Raw genomic sequence first — 19,294 nt, 5'->3', positions numbered from 1 at the left:
GAAAACGTCTTCCCTTGCGTTGGACAAACAATTTGGTAAAATGTTCTCTTAAGAGAAGAGCAAATAAGACAAGAATGGTGAATCCCAGCAATCAGTCTGTACTAACAAAAATAAGAGGAAATAGTCCGAATCACTTCCTGCATATCATCCATAGTTTGTATCAGAGTAATCAAGCTATGTAATGAGTAGAAATTAAGTCACTTATGTGGTTTATTGTTTTTTTTATATACAATATATAAAGGCACTAAAATTAGATGTTTCATTACATTACATCCGTTACAAGCATTTATCTATCTCTTTATAACCATCTAACCAGGAAAACTCATCAGTAATTAAAGATATTTTACAAAATCCTCTTATCGTGCAATAAAACATGAATCTCACCGTTATCTCATCACAAAGAACTCCTTTTCTCTTCAGGGAAATTATTAAATGGGCCTTGTTCTGTACTGTGGCTAGTGGTAATGTAGCTGAATATTAACTGTGTATAAACTGTTTTTGAGTTCCTCAAAACCAGGATATGGGTTTATCAAGGTATCTGAAACCAGGGTACTCCAAAAAACTTGATCATAACCTTGTTAATGTTAATAATGTGTATCAGATGACCAGAGGGCAATTTTGCTTGTCAGTTGTGAAATATGTTCATGTACTGTGTATAAGGCCTGACTGTGTCTGACTGACTGAGGTGATGGAGAAACACATTACTTGTAGCTGAGAAGAGAAGATTTGAGGTATGTAGAGAGCCACAACAAAAGGAGGGGGGTGCGAGAGAGAGGGGGGTGCAAAAGAGAGAGAGAGAGAGAGAGAGAGAGAGAGGGAGAGATAGAGAAAGAGAGAGAGAGAGAGAGAGAAAGAGAGAGAGAGAGAGAGAAGAGCTGTGCAGCATCATGTGCAGTGGAGAGGACGAGGCAAATCAAAGGCATGTAGTGTTCATTTTCAATAGACACATGGAGCCCGAGGCCAAATCCCTGCAGAGAAACACAGCCCTCCACTTCAGATCATGCACACACACATACACATACACACACATACATATACACACCCTGCAACAACGACAGAAGGCAGAGAAGATGGGCGCAATGCCGCTGAGTCATGCACCTCCTCGCTGTGAGAGCAACAGAATGACTCCCATATCCAACAGGTCAAGTTGTTTCTATCTTTCCAGCGATGAAACAAACCCGCACACACACACATAAAGACACACACACACACACACACACACACACGCATCCATAACCAGGAAATTCTCCAAACTGCAGTTGCAATATGTTTGTGACAGAACATATTCTTGAGGGCAGGGGCACAATGTGATAAAGTATCCCTTAAACCGGTTTGGTGCAGTCACAGATCCTTCTCATCAGAAAGCCATTTTACATGCTTCACATAGTGTATATAAACTGTACTTACACAGTCAAAGAGAGGAAGAACACAGCATCTGTTACACCATATGTCTTTTAGACAAATGAACATCGAGTCAGATCAGAATATGACAACAGCAAAAGTCAACTACAGTAACAACTATGCATTCCGGTCATTCAAAACTTTCACTTTGTCTATGCTCATATTTGGTGAGCAAACTGATATTGATAGTTCCCTGCTGCTGTGGGTCTCCTGCTGCTGATCTGCCTTGTTTTTTGTTTTGTTTCAGACACAGCAGTTTCCTGAGGCTTTGAGTCTGACCGAGCCCCGAAACTCTTGAAGTTGGTTTTCACTTCGATCCTTAATGATCACCTAACAGGACTGCAAGAGTAAGCGATCCCAGTGTGAAACTAGGCCCCCTAAAGACTTTTTCAATTCAACTATATTACTGTGGATTGATAAGGAAGCAGCCCACGTTGTTGCAAAAGTTACATCATGCATTGCCGAGTTTGATTTGGTTACTGCGTTGAAAGACACACAGCACTGTAATGAATAACGAACAAGTGCAGACTACACAACTTAAGCCGCAATTTGTGAGTCGCACACAATGTGTTAAGATCAGTGACCTTGAGTCGGCACTGAACGAGCGATTTCAAGACATTTCTTGACATCATGATGAAACATGTTTGATTTTATCGTAACCAAAAATAGGCTTGGGCGGTATCAAGGTATTAAGGTATATCAAGTTATTTAGAAATCCCAAATCCCAAGATTTTCAATACTGTGAAAATACAGAGACAAGACTCAAGCATCTGATGAGATCATTAAGTATTAACATAATAATTCCACCAGCTGTAAAACTGGTATAATATTGTAATCAGTACATCTTGTCACAATTCAGTTGTGTCGTTTATGCACCCGTGTCAACAACAGTATGGAACAAAATAAACGTCTCATAATGTAAATAGTGCTAGTGTAATTCTGTCCATATAATCGGAAAGGACTCTAAAGAGACCGATAAATAGTTGTTTTTCTACACTTAACACTGAAAAGAAGTGAGCACAGTCAAATAGTTTAGTTTGTCAGAGGAAATCGCCCCATGAGAAAGAAAACAGTGTTGAAGAAACCAGCAAAGCGTAGCTGTATTTTGACAAGGCGTCACAAAAACAAATGGCCCAGAAAGGGACGGGACAAAGCTGCGTTTGAATCGTCCAGAGAGCTCAGAATGCACAACAAGATCAAATGTAAATGAACGAGGAAGGAGAAGAGAGATCCCAACAGCATGACAAAGTGCGCAGTAATGAAGCACCCTAGACAGTAAGTGACTCTGTGTTTCCGTAAGATGCAGTGTGTGAAAAGAGGAGAGGTGACAGTGAACCCTCTTCCTCTTCCTCCTCTTCTGCTTCTTTCCTCCTGCTCTCTCACAATCTTTTCTCCCAATCAATTATTCATCCCTCTCCACCACCACAGCATGGGAGGCGAGCACCGCAGATACATGCTCTCTGAGACTTTCAAAAAGGGGAATCTGCCAAGCATTTATGCCTGTGGTGAATTATATACACAAAAAAGAAAGCAATGCTCTCTTTCATTAAAAGACACAAGACAGCAGCAGCTTCTAAAATATTCACATACAGCAGAGATGAGAGGAGGGAGGAGAATGAGAGGTAGAGATTTTGAAAGATTTACTCAACCCAAAGTACAAAGAGTCACCTTCATCGCCCGCAACAGCATCAGATAACGCAAATAAAATGTCAAGCCCCGCTTACACAGACCGAACATGTTGTACGTGTTCCTGTATCTGTACAGTAAACAAGTACATATTTTAAAGAAACATCACAAAATACAATTTTACAAATGAACTGGCCAATTTAAAAAGAAACAGCCATGTTCTGTGGATTAGTTTAGTAACCATGTCATTGCTGTTGTAAACTGTTTTTATAATCCAATTTTGTCAAAAGGCAAATGGTTTTCCCTAAGCCAAAAATGGAAAATGAAAAAGCAATGTACATGTTATTTCATTACCATTTTTGTCCGTAAGGCTCCATTAATCTGTGCCAGAAATCTGTTTAATCCTTGGATGCTGATATAGGACACTAACGGCTAAAAGCTATTCGTTTTTTCTCCCCTCACCACACAGTTGACGTCCATGCCGGCCTCCAGAAGGGTCTGGACGGCGCTGAGGTGTCCATTGCGTGCAGCCAAGTGAAGTGGGGTGTGTCGGCGAGTGTGGCTCGTCATGAGGTTGGGGTGAGCGCTCACCAACATGCGCACCACCTGCGCACAAAAACACAGTGAAGTTTGATACTTTGTAAAAAAAAAAAAACTCACAGAAAACACAATGTCTGAAGTTGTAGCCCCCTGGGAATCAAAGAGAAGCTAAGTTAAGTAATCACACTCAGAAATACATCAAAGGAGACATATTGGGCTCATTTTCAGATTCATAATTGTATTTATGGTTTCTACTACAGAATCTTTACATGCTTTAATGTTGTATTCACCCATGAAACATTACATTTTAGCGCCTGTAATGGGCTCTCTTTAAGGGACAGCATGGGGTCTCTTTAAGGGGGTCTCTTTAAGACCACATGCTGAATAAGCCCAGTCTGCTCTGATTGGTCACTGTTTCCAGGTCTTTCAGATCTGCTCTCTTTGTATCTCTGCACCATCATTGTAGCCGGGAAATGACTGTAATGGCACTTTCTACCTATATATAGTATAGTTGGGATATCAGAACCGTACAGAAGTCCTGACGGCTCGTTTAATGGCACAGTTTCAGCATACGGACAGTGTGCATAATAAATTGTTACAAAAGGAGTTCAAGTGAGATTGATGTACTGACAACATGTTGATGTCCTGAGTAACGAGTTTGGAGAATTGTGTCAGTTTTCAGCCTTAATAAAACCAAAAACACTAGAGGAAAAGTATAAGGAGTTAAATAAACCATGTGGTTATCCAGAGGTTAAACTGTGCTGATCAAGAACCAAGGTCCGGCACCTTTGATTATTGTATACCACTGTGAGTCCATGAATGAGGAGTGTCTTTAAGATTTATTTAATTTTGGGCAGTCCTTAACAGCAGCTGACTCGACTACCTTCAGCTTCTTTACATGGGGCGACCGGCCGCCCCAGAGGAAAGTGTCTTTGATAAGTTCACATGTCTGCAATAAATGCAAGAAAGTTTAATGTCTGACATCTAAACTGCTAAAGTCAGTTGAACAGGACGTGAAAATAACATTGCCTAGTCTAATAGTCGACCAGTTAGAAATAGACTTGGCAGTGAACGTCACACTGACATGCTGTTTGATCTGTCTTTTTGTGTTTTAAGCTGCGCAACATTCAAACATTCGGTTAAAACAGACTGATGATGATGTTTCGACGTCATTGTTTTCTGTGAAGTTTGTCGGAAAGTGAAGCCCTACAGCCCTCACCCCGTAGTACAGGGCTCAACAGAGGGTAAATTAGCAGTCAATGTTTTTTACAACCGGCCATGAGTGGAAATATACTGTAGGTTTTTAATGCTTTGTTTTTTAGTGTAGGTCCTTGAATTAAAAGACCTGTCCATCAACTTGAGAGTAGTAGGAGGCTGCGAGATGTGTGGATGTTTCATCATGGATGGTCATCACGCAGTTCTTTCCTTTAATGCGTCTTCGTGTGTGTACACTAAACTTTTGCCCCGTGTTAGTTACATCTCCGTGCAGCAGCAGCTTCCCTCATAGGGATTTCCCTTCATTATTATGCAGAGCGGGAGAAAAATATCGCTGCCTTTATAAATTATTCATTCACACTCAAACCTGTATGGCTTGACTGCAATTACTCAGTACCTTAGAAAAGAGAATGTGTGATTGTGTTTGAACATCAGCAGGCTCTTGTGGCATACGCCTCTCACTGTGAAGGTGCGCTTGTGTGCGCGTGTGAGTAAAGTGGCAGTTCTATAAATGTGCACCTGTCTGCTTGTCTGGCACAGTAATTATTTGAGGTTTTGTTTTCTTATTTATATGGGTGTATTTTCAATATACTTTATATCCTCCACATCTAAAATACACAACGACTCCATGTCTAGGACAGCTCATTCCCATGCACTATTTTCCTGGGGAAGATACAGATTGAGTCACCAGCTGCCTCCTTTCTCGTGCCAGGATATATAACGCATTCAGAGGTTGACATGCCTTTCAAAGATCCCACCCTCTCAACCAGTATAAGTAGCACAACAAAAACATGATCCCTCACCAGCTTCCCACCCTGTAAACACTGCCAGTTTGTTTTGATACAACCAAATAACAAGCACTGCTAACCAGTAAATTCCCATTGTGCCACTTCAACAGACTAAATTAATTTTTTAATGAATTTTGCAGGAGTTGCAATTAAATTTTCACTGCAAATTAATTGTTAGAAGGGGTACACTGCCCTTGTAGCGACCTGTAGTTGACGCCTGTATAATATTCTCATTCATTTCAAAGGCTTGAATCATTCTGGAGCCTCTGGATCCTCAGTCGAGATTTGAGCTTCTCCCCTCTGGACATACCAAAAGGTCAAGTCTAACAGGGTGAGATATTACCTTATCTCTAATGCTAAAAAACTGGGGGAAAAAATAAGGAAAAAAATAAGAATTATAATACATTTTCTCTGTAAAATGTAGTTGCTTTTCTAGACCCAAAGTGTTGACCGGTCTGGTGATGGTGATGATATATTGAATAATTTATTGACTGGATTGAATGGTGATGGCTGGATATACTCAAGGTTTAAAGGTACTGTATTGTAAAAAGGGGAGATTTCCATGTCATGTCCTTTTTATTATACAGGAGGGCAAGGTGCTATATGAATAATGTGATCAAAACACTCAATCCACAGAGAAATGCACACAACCTGTGTTCAGAAACTGTGTCTTTAAACAAGTTGTCAGGACTTCTGTCAGTTGTGATGTCACAACTATACTATATATAGGTAGAAAGTGCTGCTACAGTGCCGTTACAGTCATTCCCCGGCTGCGTTGACGGTGCAGAGAGTGCAGATGAGGAAGACCAGGAAACACTGACCAATCAGAGCAGACTGGGCTTTTTCCGGAGGAATACAGGTATATTCAGACGGCAGGATGAGAAAAATAATGTTTTTTTTAACATTAAAGCATGTAAACATGTTCTAGTAGAAACCCCAAATACCTGTATGAATCTGAACTTAATGTGCTTTGTATTTTATGCAAGGTTATGCGTTATGGCTTTAAACATATGATTTAAATATTTGTATTTGAAAAACGCTTTTAATCTTTTGCATCAGAAGACCAAAATATGATTGTTTTAGAAATATTATTCAATTAAAAGAAATATTTATTTTTTTTAAATTAGAAATGGCGAAGCATAGCATTTAGCATAACATGCATTTCTTTTTTTTTTAATTCCCATAAAGCTGATGTGTCATGTTGCCAACCTGCAGCCGTCCATACAGCGCTGCCAGGTCCAGAGGAGTCTCCTGTTGGCTGTTTCTCATGGTGGGGTCCGTCAGCTCCTGAAGCAGCACCGAAACCACCTCAGAGTGTCCGTACTGGGCTGCACAGTGAAGCGCCGTTTCCCTCTCATGGTTCTATGGAAGAACGAAAGGAAAGAAGGATTAACAGAGGGAAGGGTAAAGGGACGAGAAAGGCAGATGAGAGAAGTGGTTGAAGTGGATGTGAGCATTATGGGAATGATGAAGGGTGGGCAGGGGAGGGCGATAAAGTGTGGAAAGTAAGAGATGGAAAACATGACAGAAGAAGGATGGAGGGATGTAGCGAGGCGGCAGAGAAGGTCAAAAGAAAAGAAAGGTAGGTGAAGATAGCAATGAGAGATTAGACAGGTAAGTGGCAAAGGATGGGATAAAGGTGATGAAAGAAGGTTTCAGGAATAAAGGATTTCAAAAGAAGGAATGAGTTGGTGGCAATGGCACGGAAAATAAGAAGGTGGTGAGACAGAAGTAGGGCAAATGTGGATGAGAGGATTGAGATACAAGGGAAGAAGAGAAGAAACATGACAGTTTTATTTATCAGAACACGGACGCAGGGTGAAATTCAAGATGGAAAGCTACATTCTCTCTGCTACACATATGAAGCACATGTCTCGGTCAGTATATCACTCCGCGTGTACAGATTCCAGAAACATGTCAGGTTTGTGAGAGCTGTCAGGGGAAATCTAAAGCTTCCTGTCCGTGAAATAGAAGAAATGGCCGAAAGTGTTTTTTTCTCAAATTCTCTCTGGTCCAACACTTTTCTCTACGCTTACCAATTGAGCCTGTCAGTTTCCATTCAACCGGTCAATAAGCATAATCAGAGGAAAGTGCCATTTACCCAGAGTGAGTACTGCATTTCAATCATCTTTTCATACTTCAAAAAGGTGTACACCATATGATTTTTTAAAATGTATTTATCTCAAGTTAAAGATGAATTTGCTTAAGTTTCATCCTCATATACCCCATGAACACAACTATAAAGTGTTTATTAATGTACATTATACAGGGACTATGACATGAATAGCTAGCTTATCTGGTTAATGATTATGTCACATTATTTATTTTTTATTTGTTAACCGTCTGCAGTGTTATTGACTTGGAATATTGCTAGCCTAACGCTAGCTTCCTGGCTTATAGCTGTGGTGCGCATGAGCAGTGCGGATTAGAAATACTGCATCTCCCGTTTCTACCTTTTACTGGAGCAGTGAACACCGTACCAGGGAAACAGAAACAACTTTTTTTGATTATGACAAATACAGTACATTAATAAACACTTATATTTGCTTACAAACACCTTTCATACAATATTTATATTGCTTATAAATGCAAAATACAGGGAGATAAAACTTCATTCACAATCATATGACAAACAGTGTTGCAACTCAGTCCAACATTAACAATCCCATTAATCAAAGTCACCCAGACCTCTTTAATGATATAAGATGCAGGCACTTTGGTCTGAAATGTCTCAGAGAGAACTGTGTGTCTTTAAAGGTTATTTTGATCTTGAGAGGCTCTCATATTTTGAGGAACTGTAGCCATTTCTTGGTTCCCCAGGAGCCCCTTTCAGGATAACAACATTGTTGGTGGTCTCTGGGGTCCTGCAACTCTGGGTGAAAACAGCCCAGTAATAATAAGGCAATAGGACACCCACAGAGGGGGAGAGAGAGAGATGATAAATGATGGATAGCCAGACCAGGGGGGGAAAAAGAGGATAGAGATAGGACAAGTGGGCCAGACAGGATTTGAAAATAGATAATCTGGCAGCCATATACAGTGGGTACGGAAAGTATTCAGACCCCCTTAAATTTTTTACTCTTTGTTAAATTGCAGCCATGTGCTAAAATCATTTAAGTTCATTTTTTTCCCTTTTAATGTACACACAGCACCCCATATTGACAGAAAAACACAGAATTGTAGACATTTTTACAGATTTATTAAAAAAGAAAAACTGAAATATCACATGGACATAAGTATTCAGACCCTTTGCTGTGACACTTGTATATTTACCTCAGGTACTGTCCATTTCTTCTGATCATCCATGAGATGGTTCTACACCTTCATTGGAGTCCAGCTGTGTTTAATTCTAATGATTGGACTTGATTAAGGAAGCCACACACCTGTCTATATAAGACCTTACAGCTCACAGTGCATGTCAGAGCAGATGAGAATCATGAGGTCGAAGGAACTGCCTGAAGAGCTCAGAGACAGAATTGTGGCAAGGCACAGATCTGGCCATGGATACAAAAAAATTTCTGCTGCACTTAAAGTTCCCAAGAGCACAGTGGCCTCCATAATCCTTAAATGGAAGACGTATGGGATGACAAGAACCCTTCCAAGAGCTGGCCGTCCAACCAAACTGAGCAATCGGGGGAGAAGAGCTTTGGTGAGAGAGGTAAAGAAGAACCCAAAGATCACAGTGGCTGAACTCCAGAGATGCAGTGAGGAGATGGGAGAAAGTTCAAGAAAGTCAACCATCACTGCAGCCCTCCACCAGTCAGGGCTTTATGGCAGAGTGGCCCGACGGAAGCCTCTCCTCAGAGTAAGACACATGAAAGCCCGCATAGAATTTGCCAAAAAACACATGAAGGACTCCCAGACTATGATAAATAAGATTCTCTGGTCTGATGAGACAAAGATAGAACTTTTTGGCCTTAATTCTAAGCGGTATGTGTGGAGAAAACCAGGCACCGCTCATCACCTGCCCAACACCATCCCTACAGTCAAGTGTGGTGGTGGGAGCATCATGCTGTGGGGGTGTTTTGCAGCTGCAGGGACAGGACGACTGGTTGCAATTGAAGGAAAGATGAATGCGGCCAAGTACAGAGATATCCTGGACGAAAACCTTTTCCAGAGTGCTATGGACCTCAGACTGGGCCGACGGTTCACCTTCCAACAAGACAATGACCCTAAGCACACAGCTAAAATGACGAAGGAGTGGCTTCGGAACAACTCTGTGACTGTTCTTGAATGGCCCAGCCAGAGCCCTGACTTGAACCCAATTGAGCATCTCTGGAGAGACCTCAAAATGGCTGTCCACCAACGTTCACCATCCAACCTGACAGAACTGGAGAGGATCTGCAAGGAGGAATGGCAGAGGATCCCCAAATCCAGGTGTGAAAAACTAGTTGCATCATTCCCAAGAAGACTCACGGCTGTATTAGCTCAAAAGGGTGCTTCCACTCAATACTGAGCAAAGGGTCTGAATACTTATGTCCATGTGATATTTCAGTTTTTCTTTTTTAATAAATCTGTAAAAATGTCTACAATTCTGTGTTTTTCTGTCAATATGGGGTGCTGTGTGTACATTAATGAGGAAAAAAATGAACTTAAATGATTTTAGCACATGGCTGCAATTTAACAAAGAGTAAAAAATTTAAGGGGGTCTGAATACTTTCCGTACCCACTGTATATTGTATGTATATATATGTGTTTATAGCCAGCACATATTAGGCTCCTGTGGATTTTGTCAAAGGGGGGAAAGGAAAATTACGAAATGGCTTGGGTGTGTTGCTGCGTTGTTGCTGGTTTTGTCCAAGAGCAAAAACTACATTTTGAGTAAATGGCTGAAATATAACACTTGCGATGTAACACTGAGAGGGCAAAACAGCAGGGAGAGGATGGACAAAGGAAAGGGGGGAGAGTAGGAGAGGAGGTGGAAAGGAGTTAAAGGAACTAAAGGAATCATTTAGACAAAGACCTTTTTCTCATAAATGGTCTGTTAAGTCTGATTATGAAGTTGCTCTTTAAACACTAGCCCCCGTTATCCCTTATCCTCTCGTTTCTTCACCAGATTCCCTCACATTTCCTGCCTTTCAAGCTTCCATGATAAAACTCCAAAAACACCGTGACCACACTCCGCTGCTCAGATCTCATCTCGTGCCTTTCCTTACTCTCTTTCTCCCCAGAGCCTCATCTCCCCCCCTCCATCCCCGTCTCTCGCTCCTCTCTGTTCTTTCACGTACGCCTCTGAGCAGTGAGTGAGAGAGATACGGAGATGTGTGAATAACAGAGGGATAGAGCCCCTATATGAAGACACACATACACAAGCAGTAGCAGAAAACGTGCTCGGGAGCTTTCACTTCTTCTCAGCCAATCAGATCTAATCTTTTTTCCCCCTGGATCACACACACCCCTCCATTGATGGCACAGTGGAAGCTTCCAGAGTGGGTCTGATTGCAGGTCCACTGTACTGTAAGCACAATAATCACACACTCATGTACGCTGTAATTCACATTCATCACAGTTTACTGGTGTAATTGTTGCTTGCATTGTGTTTAATAAACTCCTTTTGCGATTTTCCACTGGAGTGACTCCAAGGGGTCATTTAAGTTTCATTTTATCTAATCTATTGTATATACCGTCATCCTTACAATGTAATATAATCCTGTCAAGTCCACATGCAGTGCAATCAGTCATCATTCACCACCGACAGTATTAGTGTAGAATAGGTCATTCATGCAATCGCACCTGGGTTCAATCATGACCCAGGAGGTCATTTATTTTAACCATGTTGCAGATACTTGACACAGGGCTGGGTGATAATTCAATATGATATTTTATGGTCTTTCAATAGAATTGTATGGTGATGAAATCATACTCAATATGGAGATATCGTGATACACGAATGGATTGATAATAAACCCAAATTACTTAATCCAATTACTCTATTTGTGTGATACATGTAAACATAATCAGTGTAAAGCTGGGGGAAGAAATCCTTATGATTTATGTTCATTTTGCACTAAAGTTCTTAATAAAATGAGAAAACACTTTTTATTAGTAAAGTATTCACACAAGGGTAAACGAAAATAGGCTTTATCATATAGTTGTTTCATATAGACTAATTATTTATTCATTGAATAACCAGAAAACTTGCTATATCGTGATATATATCACTATCAAAATATGAAATGACCTGTCTCTGGATAGAAGATTTTGGCCATATCATAATGCTCTATTTATAAGCAATGATATTCAGCAAAGTGCCCTGAAACATGAAAGCACGACACGAAGCAGGGGGCATTTTCCACCACAGAGTCCATTATTTTTTAAGTCACCTCACAGCATATTATTACACACGGAGCCTATAACCTCCACACAACTGATGGTTGACTGGTTACATAGCATGGTTGCTATGGTTACCAGCAGATAATATAAGCAGCACACCGATTTACCCTTAAACCAAACTGTTCATACGATTTCAATGGACACCAGCTAGCCAGTCAGTCACAAGTGAGTAGTTTGCCTGGCCATGGTAATTGAAGAGTGTAGACAAAGAAAATATTTGTTTTGACAAAATTGACTGATCTAAATGAACCTTAAACACCACCAACAACATTCAACAACTTAGTCCTAGTTGTAGTCTAGTGTAACTGTAATAGATCAGTGTTTGAAAACCTTTTTGTCTGCTGACTCTTCAAAACTTAAGCAATGTCCATTTGCATCCCTGTCTCAATGGTTGCATGATTCTTGCTTTCCTGGGCTCTCACCCCTAAAACACAAGTTCAACATTACACAGAGCAAGGCGATCATCTTCACTGGATACTTCATTCTCAGCCAAAGCTCGACCAGATCGAACAATGAACCCAAATATGCTGAGCTCCACAACACATGTAATATGGATGTCTGGCACTGGCAGGAGATGGACGTTATGAGGGTGCAATTTTAATCCAGAGAATGAAGTAGGAGTAAGGTATCAGAGGATGATGATAGCAGGTTATTGTTTATATTGCGAGGTAGTTCCTAGAACTGTACTGTTGCTGTTACATTGTACACTTACTTCTAAACACTACCTCTCTAAGCTATGCGCTCCTGCAAATTGGATAAATTAATGTAACTAATTTATGGCGGCACAAGAAGGTAATATTATCCAGGTACTGAAAAAAAAAAATTGAGAAAATAATTCTGCTTTTCTATCCTGTTATTTGTTAGTTAATTTGTCCCAAACCCCAGGTTGGGAACTACTGTATTAAAAAAAGATCTGTTCAGGAGTTTTAATTGTTGTGTTTTACATTTTGAAGTCTTAATTACAGGAAAGTTGTAGGCTAAAGTTCACCACTCCAGAACAACTACTGAGTGGAGAGTGTGGAAAAACTGTTTAATCAACTGTTTCTATGGTCAACTATAAACCTTGAAATGCAAAAAAAAACAAAATAAAAATAAAAACATCTCAATTATAAACCTTTCAATTGATATTTGAACATCCACCATACACTTTGACAAGTAGTCCACTATATCTTCTGATAAAGACTGTATCACCCAATCACAAGCTTCAGTCTTTGTTATTATTTATTAACATCTGGGTCACAGATTATCAGAATCGGATCCGAAACAGAATGAGAAAATATATATATCAAAATCAGAAGATTATGCCTTCAACTGGATGATAATGACACAACAACAACAACAAGTAAACCAAGCGCGCACACACACACACACACACACACACACACACATAAATGCTCAACACAGATATAATAACCACAGATTGCAGCCATTGTTGGCGTTGGCGCTGCCGCTGACCCGCTCTGTCTCTGCAGCCTTTAACGGACAAAAAAGCTTTGTCAGTCCAATCCGCTCTGCCTCACGCACGCAGCTTTAGATAGGGCAAACGCAATTCTCAGACAGAAAGGAGAGTGACAAAACACATGAACAGAGACACGGAGTGATGGGACGAGGGAGGTAGAGCAGAAGAGGAGAGAGAGAGAGAGCGCGGGAGAAGTCGAGAAAATCCCTCCATGTTCTCAGAGCGAGCTATGCATTTCCATTACGCTCGCTCAGACAGCTTTCCGATATCATCTAGTACTAGGTGTATTGCTGCTGATTGGGCCCTGAGCAACAGCCATCTACTAATGACACATCAACAGATTTGGCAGCACATTATTGACATGCCCATACAAATGGATGTCTTTTCTTTCAGCGGCATGTGACAGTGATATCTTTTACCAGGACAGCTGCGTGGTTTTATTACTTCTTTACTATCCATGCAGCATCACCTGCAATATCTTCAATAACTGAAGGATACACAAAAAAACTACTTTCACACTACATTACACTTACTCGCACACACATACACTCTTATCTGAGTTCATCTGCATGAGACCAAACAAACCGCTACATCCATACAAATAATCCTTATCAGACAGGCCGGGGCTGAAATGAATCCAGGGCAAACGAAGCGCAGAGGTATTTGTTTGAACATACACCGTTTTAATGCTGATGGACTGATATGCAGGATGAGCTTCGTCTACATTACAGCGTCTCATGAGCCCAGCAGCTCAGCACACTGCCTGGGGAGAGCTGGGTAGATAAATAGAGACTGAAAACCATGAGAGAGACACACACAAGGTGAACCAATTTTTCTCTGTCCTCTCGCTCTCTTTATATATACTGTATATATATATATATATATAGATTATAGCTATACAATTATATATCTGCTATCTGTTCTTGCTTTTATTCATTGTTTTAAGTCTTTTTTATGGTGCCATATTGTAAAAAGTAAAATTTCTATGTCTTACATTTACATAAAAACAATCAGAGCTGGCTGGGCTTTATTGTGAGGGGGTCTTAAAGAGTAAGGAGTTTCAGACACAGGGTGAATACAGGTAAATTTACACTGACAGTATGAAAAAAATAATGTGTTTTTTTTTTTGATTCAAGCATGCAAACATGTTCTAGCAGAAAATCTCGTAGAAAGTAAGAACCCTGAAAATAAACTAAGCATAAATCTAAAACATTTTTGCCAAGAAGTCAGTACACATACTGTATGTTTGGTGTTTCTTGTGTACTTATTTGGTCAAAATTGTAATTACCAAACACATTAAGAAGAAATTCAAAGCCACTCTACTAGAAATACTGAAAAAAAGCAGGCTGGGATTGCCTCCACCCCAATGCGTGAAATAACAGCATTTTCTTTCTCAGCGGCAAAATCATGCAATCCGAGCGTCTATCACAACAAACAACAGAGACGCTCTGATTACAACACACACAGAAGGAGACGGACTTCATTCTCTGCTCAGGACGCCATTACTCCACTATATCTTCACACAGAAAATAGTGTGCTACTATATAAACTATTTTAACCTGTTTAACTAATTGTAGCAATGTATAATATTATTTTTCCTCATAAATGTTTGACATTTGAGATGTACTAAATTAAAATGACCAATGTTTCTTTCAGTCCAAAAGGAAAACCTCCTTTTCAAAAAGATGTGTGAATAAATCTTTCAGCAAATCATACAAGAACAAACTGTAAGGTAAAGAATGAGAGGCAGAAAAAGAAGGAGCAGCTTCCTGCCTCCTTGACTTCTCTTTTCGCCTTGAGCCACAAGGAAGAGATGGAGGGAAAAAAGAGCAGTTATTAAGAGAGTGAACATTGAAAATGAATGAAGTACCCGAGGCCAAGAGGAGTGAAGGCCATAGAACTGAGAAGAGAAGAAGATGATGATGAGGGAGCAGGAGGAAAAGACTCTGAGAGCGGGAAGAGAAAGAAGAAAGCAGCTATCCGCATTCACAACCAATTGAGCCATCGTTCACACTCCAAATAAGAGGTTAAATCCAAAGAACACGCGAGTGTGATGTTTCTGGAGGTGCACAAGTCATTTCAGATTCATAAATACAGACAATCATCTATCAAATACTTGGCTAATAACGTCATAACTTCTCAATTCTGTAGTATTGACTGTAAATGCTCCATTGGTGTTTTCTTTGATGATGTGTCACATTTTCTTTCAGCAAGTCATCCATGGTTGAAGCAGCATCAATACAGTATTGACTTTGTAAACATGACTGTTGACATAACACTTTTTGTTCATATTTTATTATGTGTTATAAATAACATGAGAACTGTCAGTAAGGCAGGTTAAAATCAAATATTAGGGATCTTATACGAGATGTGTTTTTTTTCTGCGTAACTCAAAGGTCTATTTATTAATCAAATTTAATTTCAAACATGATGTCTGAAGTGTTAATCCTTTTGTAGAAGCAGTCTTGGACTAATTCCAGTCAAGACCTCATAACTGATCTTTAATAATCATGTCTGAAAAGACATAATCAAAAACATTTCTATGCTTGACCCAACTGATAAAATCTGAATACGTGGCATTTTTGGATAAAAAAAGACAATACTCCAATAAAGGGAATTCAAAGAAATGAGCTCCTGTCAAATTGGATTGCTTTTAGTTCTCCGTCTGCAGTGCTGATGGTTAGAGACGGACAGCCTGCCCTTGAGCAAGACACGTCCCTAACAGCTCAAGGTTTCAATTTATCTCAATTTCCTTGCGGGAGTCATCCCAAAGGATCAATAAGGAGAAGTCTAAGTATGTTGCTCTGTAGATGAAATTTGAACTCTCTGTGTAGGGTTGGCAACTTAAAGAGGAACCACATTTCAATTTTCTGTCCAAGTACCAAAGGGGATGCAAATGTTCACACGCACGCAATCTGCTCTCAGCTTGCAAGAATCACTCAGGGCTGTAATGTGTTTTGATTCATGGAGAGATGAATTTGTTTTCTTTCACTGAACTTTAATTAGGAAGCCCACTGCCCACAGAGCGTCAGGCTGTAGAAAACATATGACATAACGCTTTTTTAAAAACACATTACTCATTATAGAAAACATCCTATGACCTAGTGTGACAATGTGTGTTTTGGCAGCAGCAGGAGTGGTGGTAGGCGATGTTTGAGCAAGGACTTTCCCAGGGCGGCATCTCGTAGTAGTTCTCACAAAGGCCGTGTTGACGCTCAGGAAACATATGGTTTCATTTTCATGTGGTAGCAGCATGTGTGCATGGTATGGCATGGGATTTCTAGGACTGTAAGATGAATACACACAGGCACAAACACAGAAAGACATTCGTGGAAAAAACGCACAGCAGGTGAGCAACCTTGGTGACCTTTTACCTTTGTCTTAGTTCACACAGCCAGATAAAAAAGCCTGTAGGAAGCATTTAATGCATGCATATGTCCACACATGCACACACCACATTTTAAGCACAGATGGCACATCACCAAACATCCTTCTAATCTTATTATCTTCCTTGGTTTTGAGCTGCTGATCCCCTTTCTTTTCCCTTGGGAGGACAAAGGGGAGTTAGAAACCAGGGACAAGAGGAGAGAGAAAGAATTAGTATTACTCCCAGTTCTTCTGTTTATGGAAAAGAAAACATTTGTGGGGTATATCTGCCGCACAGGGGGGTACATACCTAGTCAGTCAACCCCCCCCCCCCCCACACACACACACACACACACACACACACACACACACACACACACACACACACACACACACACACACACACACACACACACACACACACACACACACACACACACACACACACACACACACACACACACACACACACACACACACACACACACACACACACACAGAATAACAATGAAATTGAGTAATCCAGAGGCCCCTTACAGAGAAAGCCCAGAGGTTGTGTGCACAGCACAGCACAGCACAGCACAGCACAGCACTCCACATCTGCTCTACGTCCCTCAACTGTCGCTCACACTGCCACGGTCAGGCAGAGGCAAAATAATCTTAAAAATACTGCTTTGCTTTGTACAAGAGCCTTGGAATATGATGTGTCATCATACTCTGCCTGGATGCATGTTTTTGTCAGCACCACGGCCATGCAGCACAGCAAGAGGCTACAATCAATTGATCTATTATTATCACTATTCATATCCTTATCAATAAGAATAAGGACATATAAGAGCTAAGTCAAGCAGTTCATAAATGTATCTACTGTTCCTGACTAACTCTTTTATGTAGGCTAATTGATGTCTGCTCTGATTGGTCAGGGTTTCTAGATATTCTGAGTCTAAGCTCTTGGCATCTCTGCACCGCCATTGCAGTCGGGGAATGACTATAACGGTACTATAGCTGTATTTTCTACCTATATATAGTATAGTTGTGACATCACAACTGTACAGAAGTCCTAACGGCTCGTTTAAAGACACAGTTTTTCAATACAGGCTGTGTGCGTTTCTCCCTGGTATGATCGTTTTTATACTTTTATAAAGTAGATACTGTATATACTGTATATAGAGCACCTTAACCTGCTTTATAATCAAACAAAACATTGAAATCTCACTTTTTACAATTCTTTTTAAAAAAAAGAAGCATCAGGTCATGAATTAATCTGAGTGTGTGAAGAAAAGATCACAACAAACAACGCCTCAGTTCCAAAACATGCGCAAGCAATCTTTCACCATCTATCACTGTCTCTTACACATATAAAAAGACACATAAACATGGACACATAGTATGTTATAATCATCCCCTCTTGTCTCACTCACACACACACACACACACACAGACACACACACACACACACACACACACACACACACACACACACACACACACACACACACACACACACACACACACACACACACACACACACACACACACACACACACACACACACACACACACACACACACACACACACACACACACACACACACACACACACACACACACACACACAATAAACAAAAACAGCTGTGAATGGGAACTACTGGGACCAATTAGGCAGTAAACAGTGGGCTGGAACTGGTTTACCGCCAACTAATAACATCCACTAACCCCTAATAATCCTCTATTGGCTGCAGTGTAGAACTGGCCCACACTTCCCTTACTGTACCTCTACAGTATTTTTCAATCTATTCTTCCTGTTTTTCCTTTTATGCTCTCAAGACCTTTCACAGTCATTATAGCTCCCTCCTGTGCCTTTTTCACATGCAGCTATTTGTCACATTCTGTACAAAGGTGAGCACAAATGCTGTGCTTCTCTCGCTCATGTAAGAAAAGAGCAGATATTAAAGCAAACAGTGGGACCCTCTGGAGTCACTCGATAAAATTAAGCTGCACACATACACATACACCGACACGAGTAAGGGTGTGCGTGGGCAGAGTAATATTGTTGAGAACGGGGTAATGGGCAGCCAATGGCTTGCCGCCGTAAGTCTTGATGATGAGTGTGAACATGTGTGGGACTCAGTATATCAACCTGACTAATGTATGCAGGCCCTGCTCCCTACAGCTGACAAGACAGACAGTGAGAAAATATGGTGCCTAGGCATCATAAACACACTAACACTATAAATCTAGCACACAGATTTATGCCTGCAACCTGAGAACAACCGGTCCCTCGCATGACGACGCGTTACCGCAAGACTGCCGTACAAATATGCATAATGCTAGCATTGTAAAATGCACAGTAATTTAGGTAGTAATTTAAAATGGGTGCTAAACCAATGTTTTGCTAAAGTCAGCGCTTAAGGGAGAGATAAATACTGCACCCTTAAGAAAATGAAGTTATGCTGCAGTCTTTGTGTTGCTGTGTCTGTGGGCAGCAGTGTATCAAACAGCAGAGGCTTTCTAATGTGAAATCTGTAGCATTTTCACCGTTTATATACAGAAGTATAGGGTAGGG

General features: G+C 40.5%; 1 protein-coding gene across 4 annotated transcripts in view; it reads right to left on the bottom strand.

The window, feature by feature from the left end:
* anks1b (ankyrin repeat and sterile alpha motif domain containing 1B) overlaps positions 1–19,294 on the bottom strand; it is a 228,943-nt gene that overhangs the window by 142,381 nt on the left and 67,268 nt on the right. For all 4 annotated transcript variants that reach the window (XM_083935409.1, XM_083935411.1, XM_083935410.1 and 1 more), the window contains exons 4-5: positions 6,780–6,932; positions 3,490–3,633 (exon numbers count right to left, since the gene is read on the bottom strand). In XM_083935409.1, the coding sequence (XP_083791535.1) occupies positions 3,490–3,633; positions 6,780–6,932 (297 nt within the window). The remainder of the gene's footprint in view (positions 1–3,489; positions 3,634–6,779; positions 6,933–19,294) is intronic.

This window comes from Echiichthys vipera, assembly GCF_963691815.1.
Source record: "Echiichthys vipera genome assembly, chromosome: 20".
In the NCBI taxonomy this organism is placed as follows: domain Eukaryota; kingdom Metazoa; phylum Chordata; class Actinopteri; order Perciformes; family Trachinidae; genus Echiichthys; species Echiichthys vipera.
Note: the sequence above shows the minus strand (reverse complement) of the source record. Positions and strands in the feature narration are given on the sequence as shown.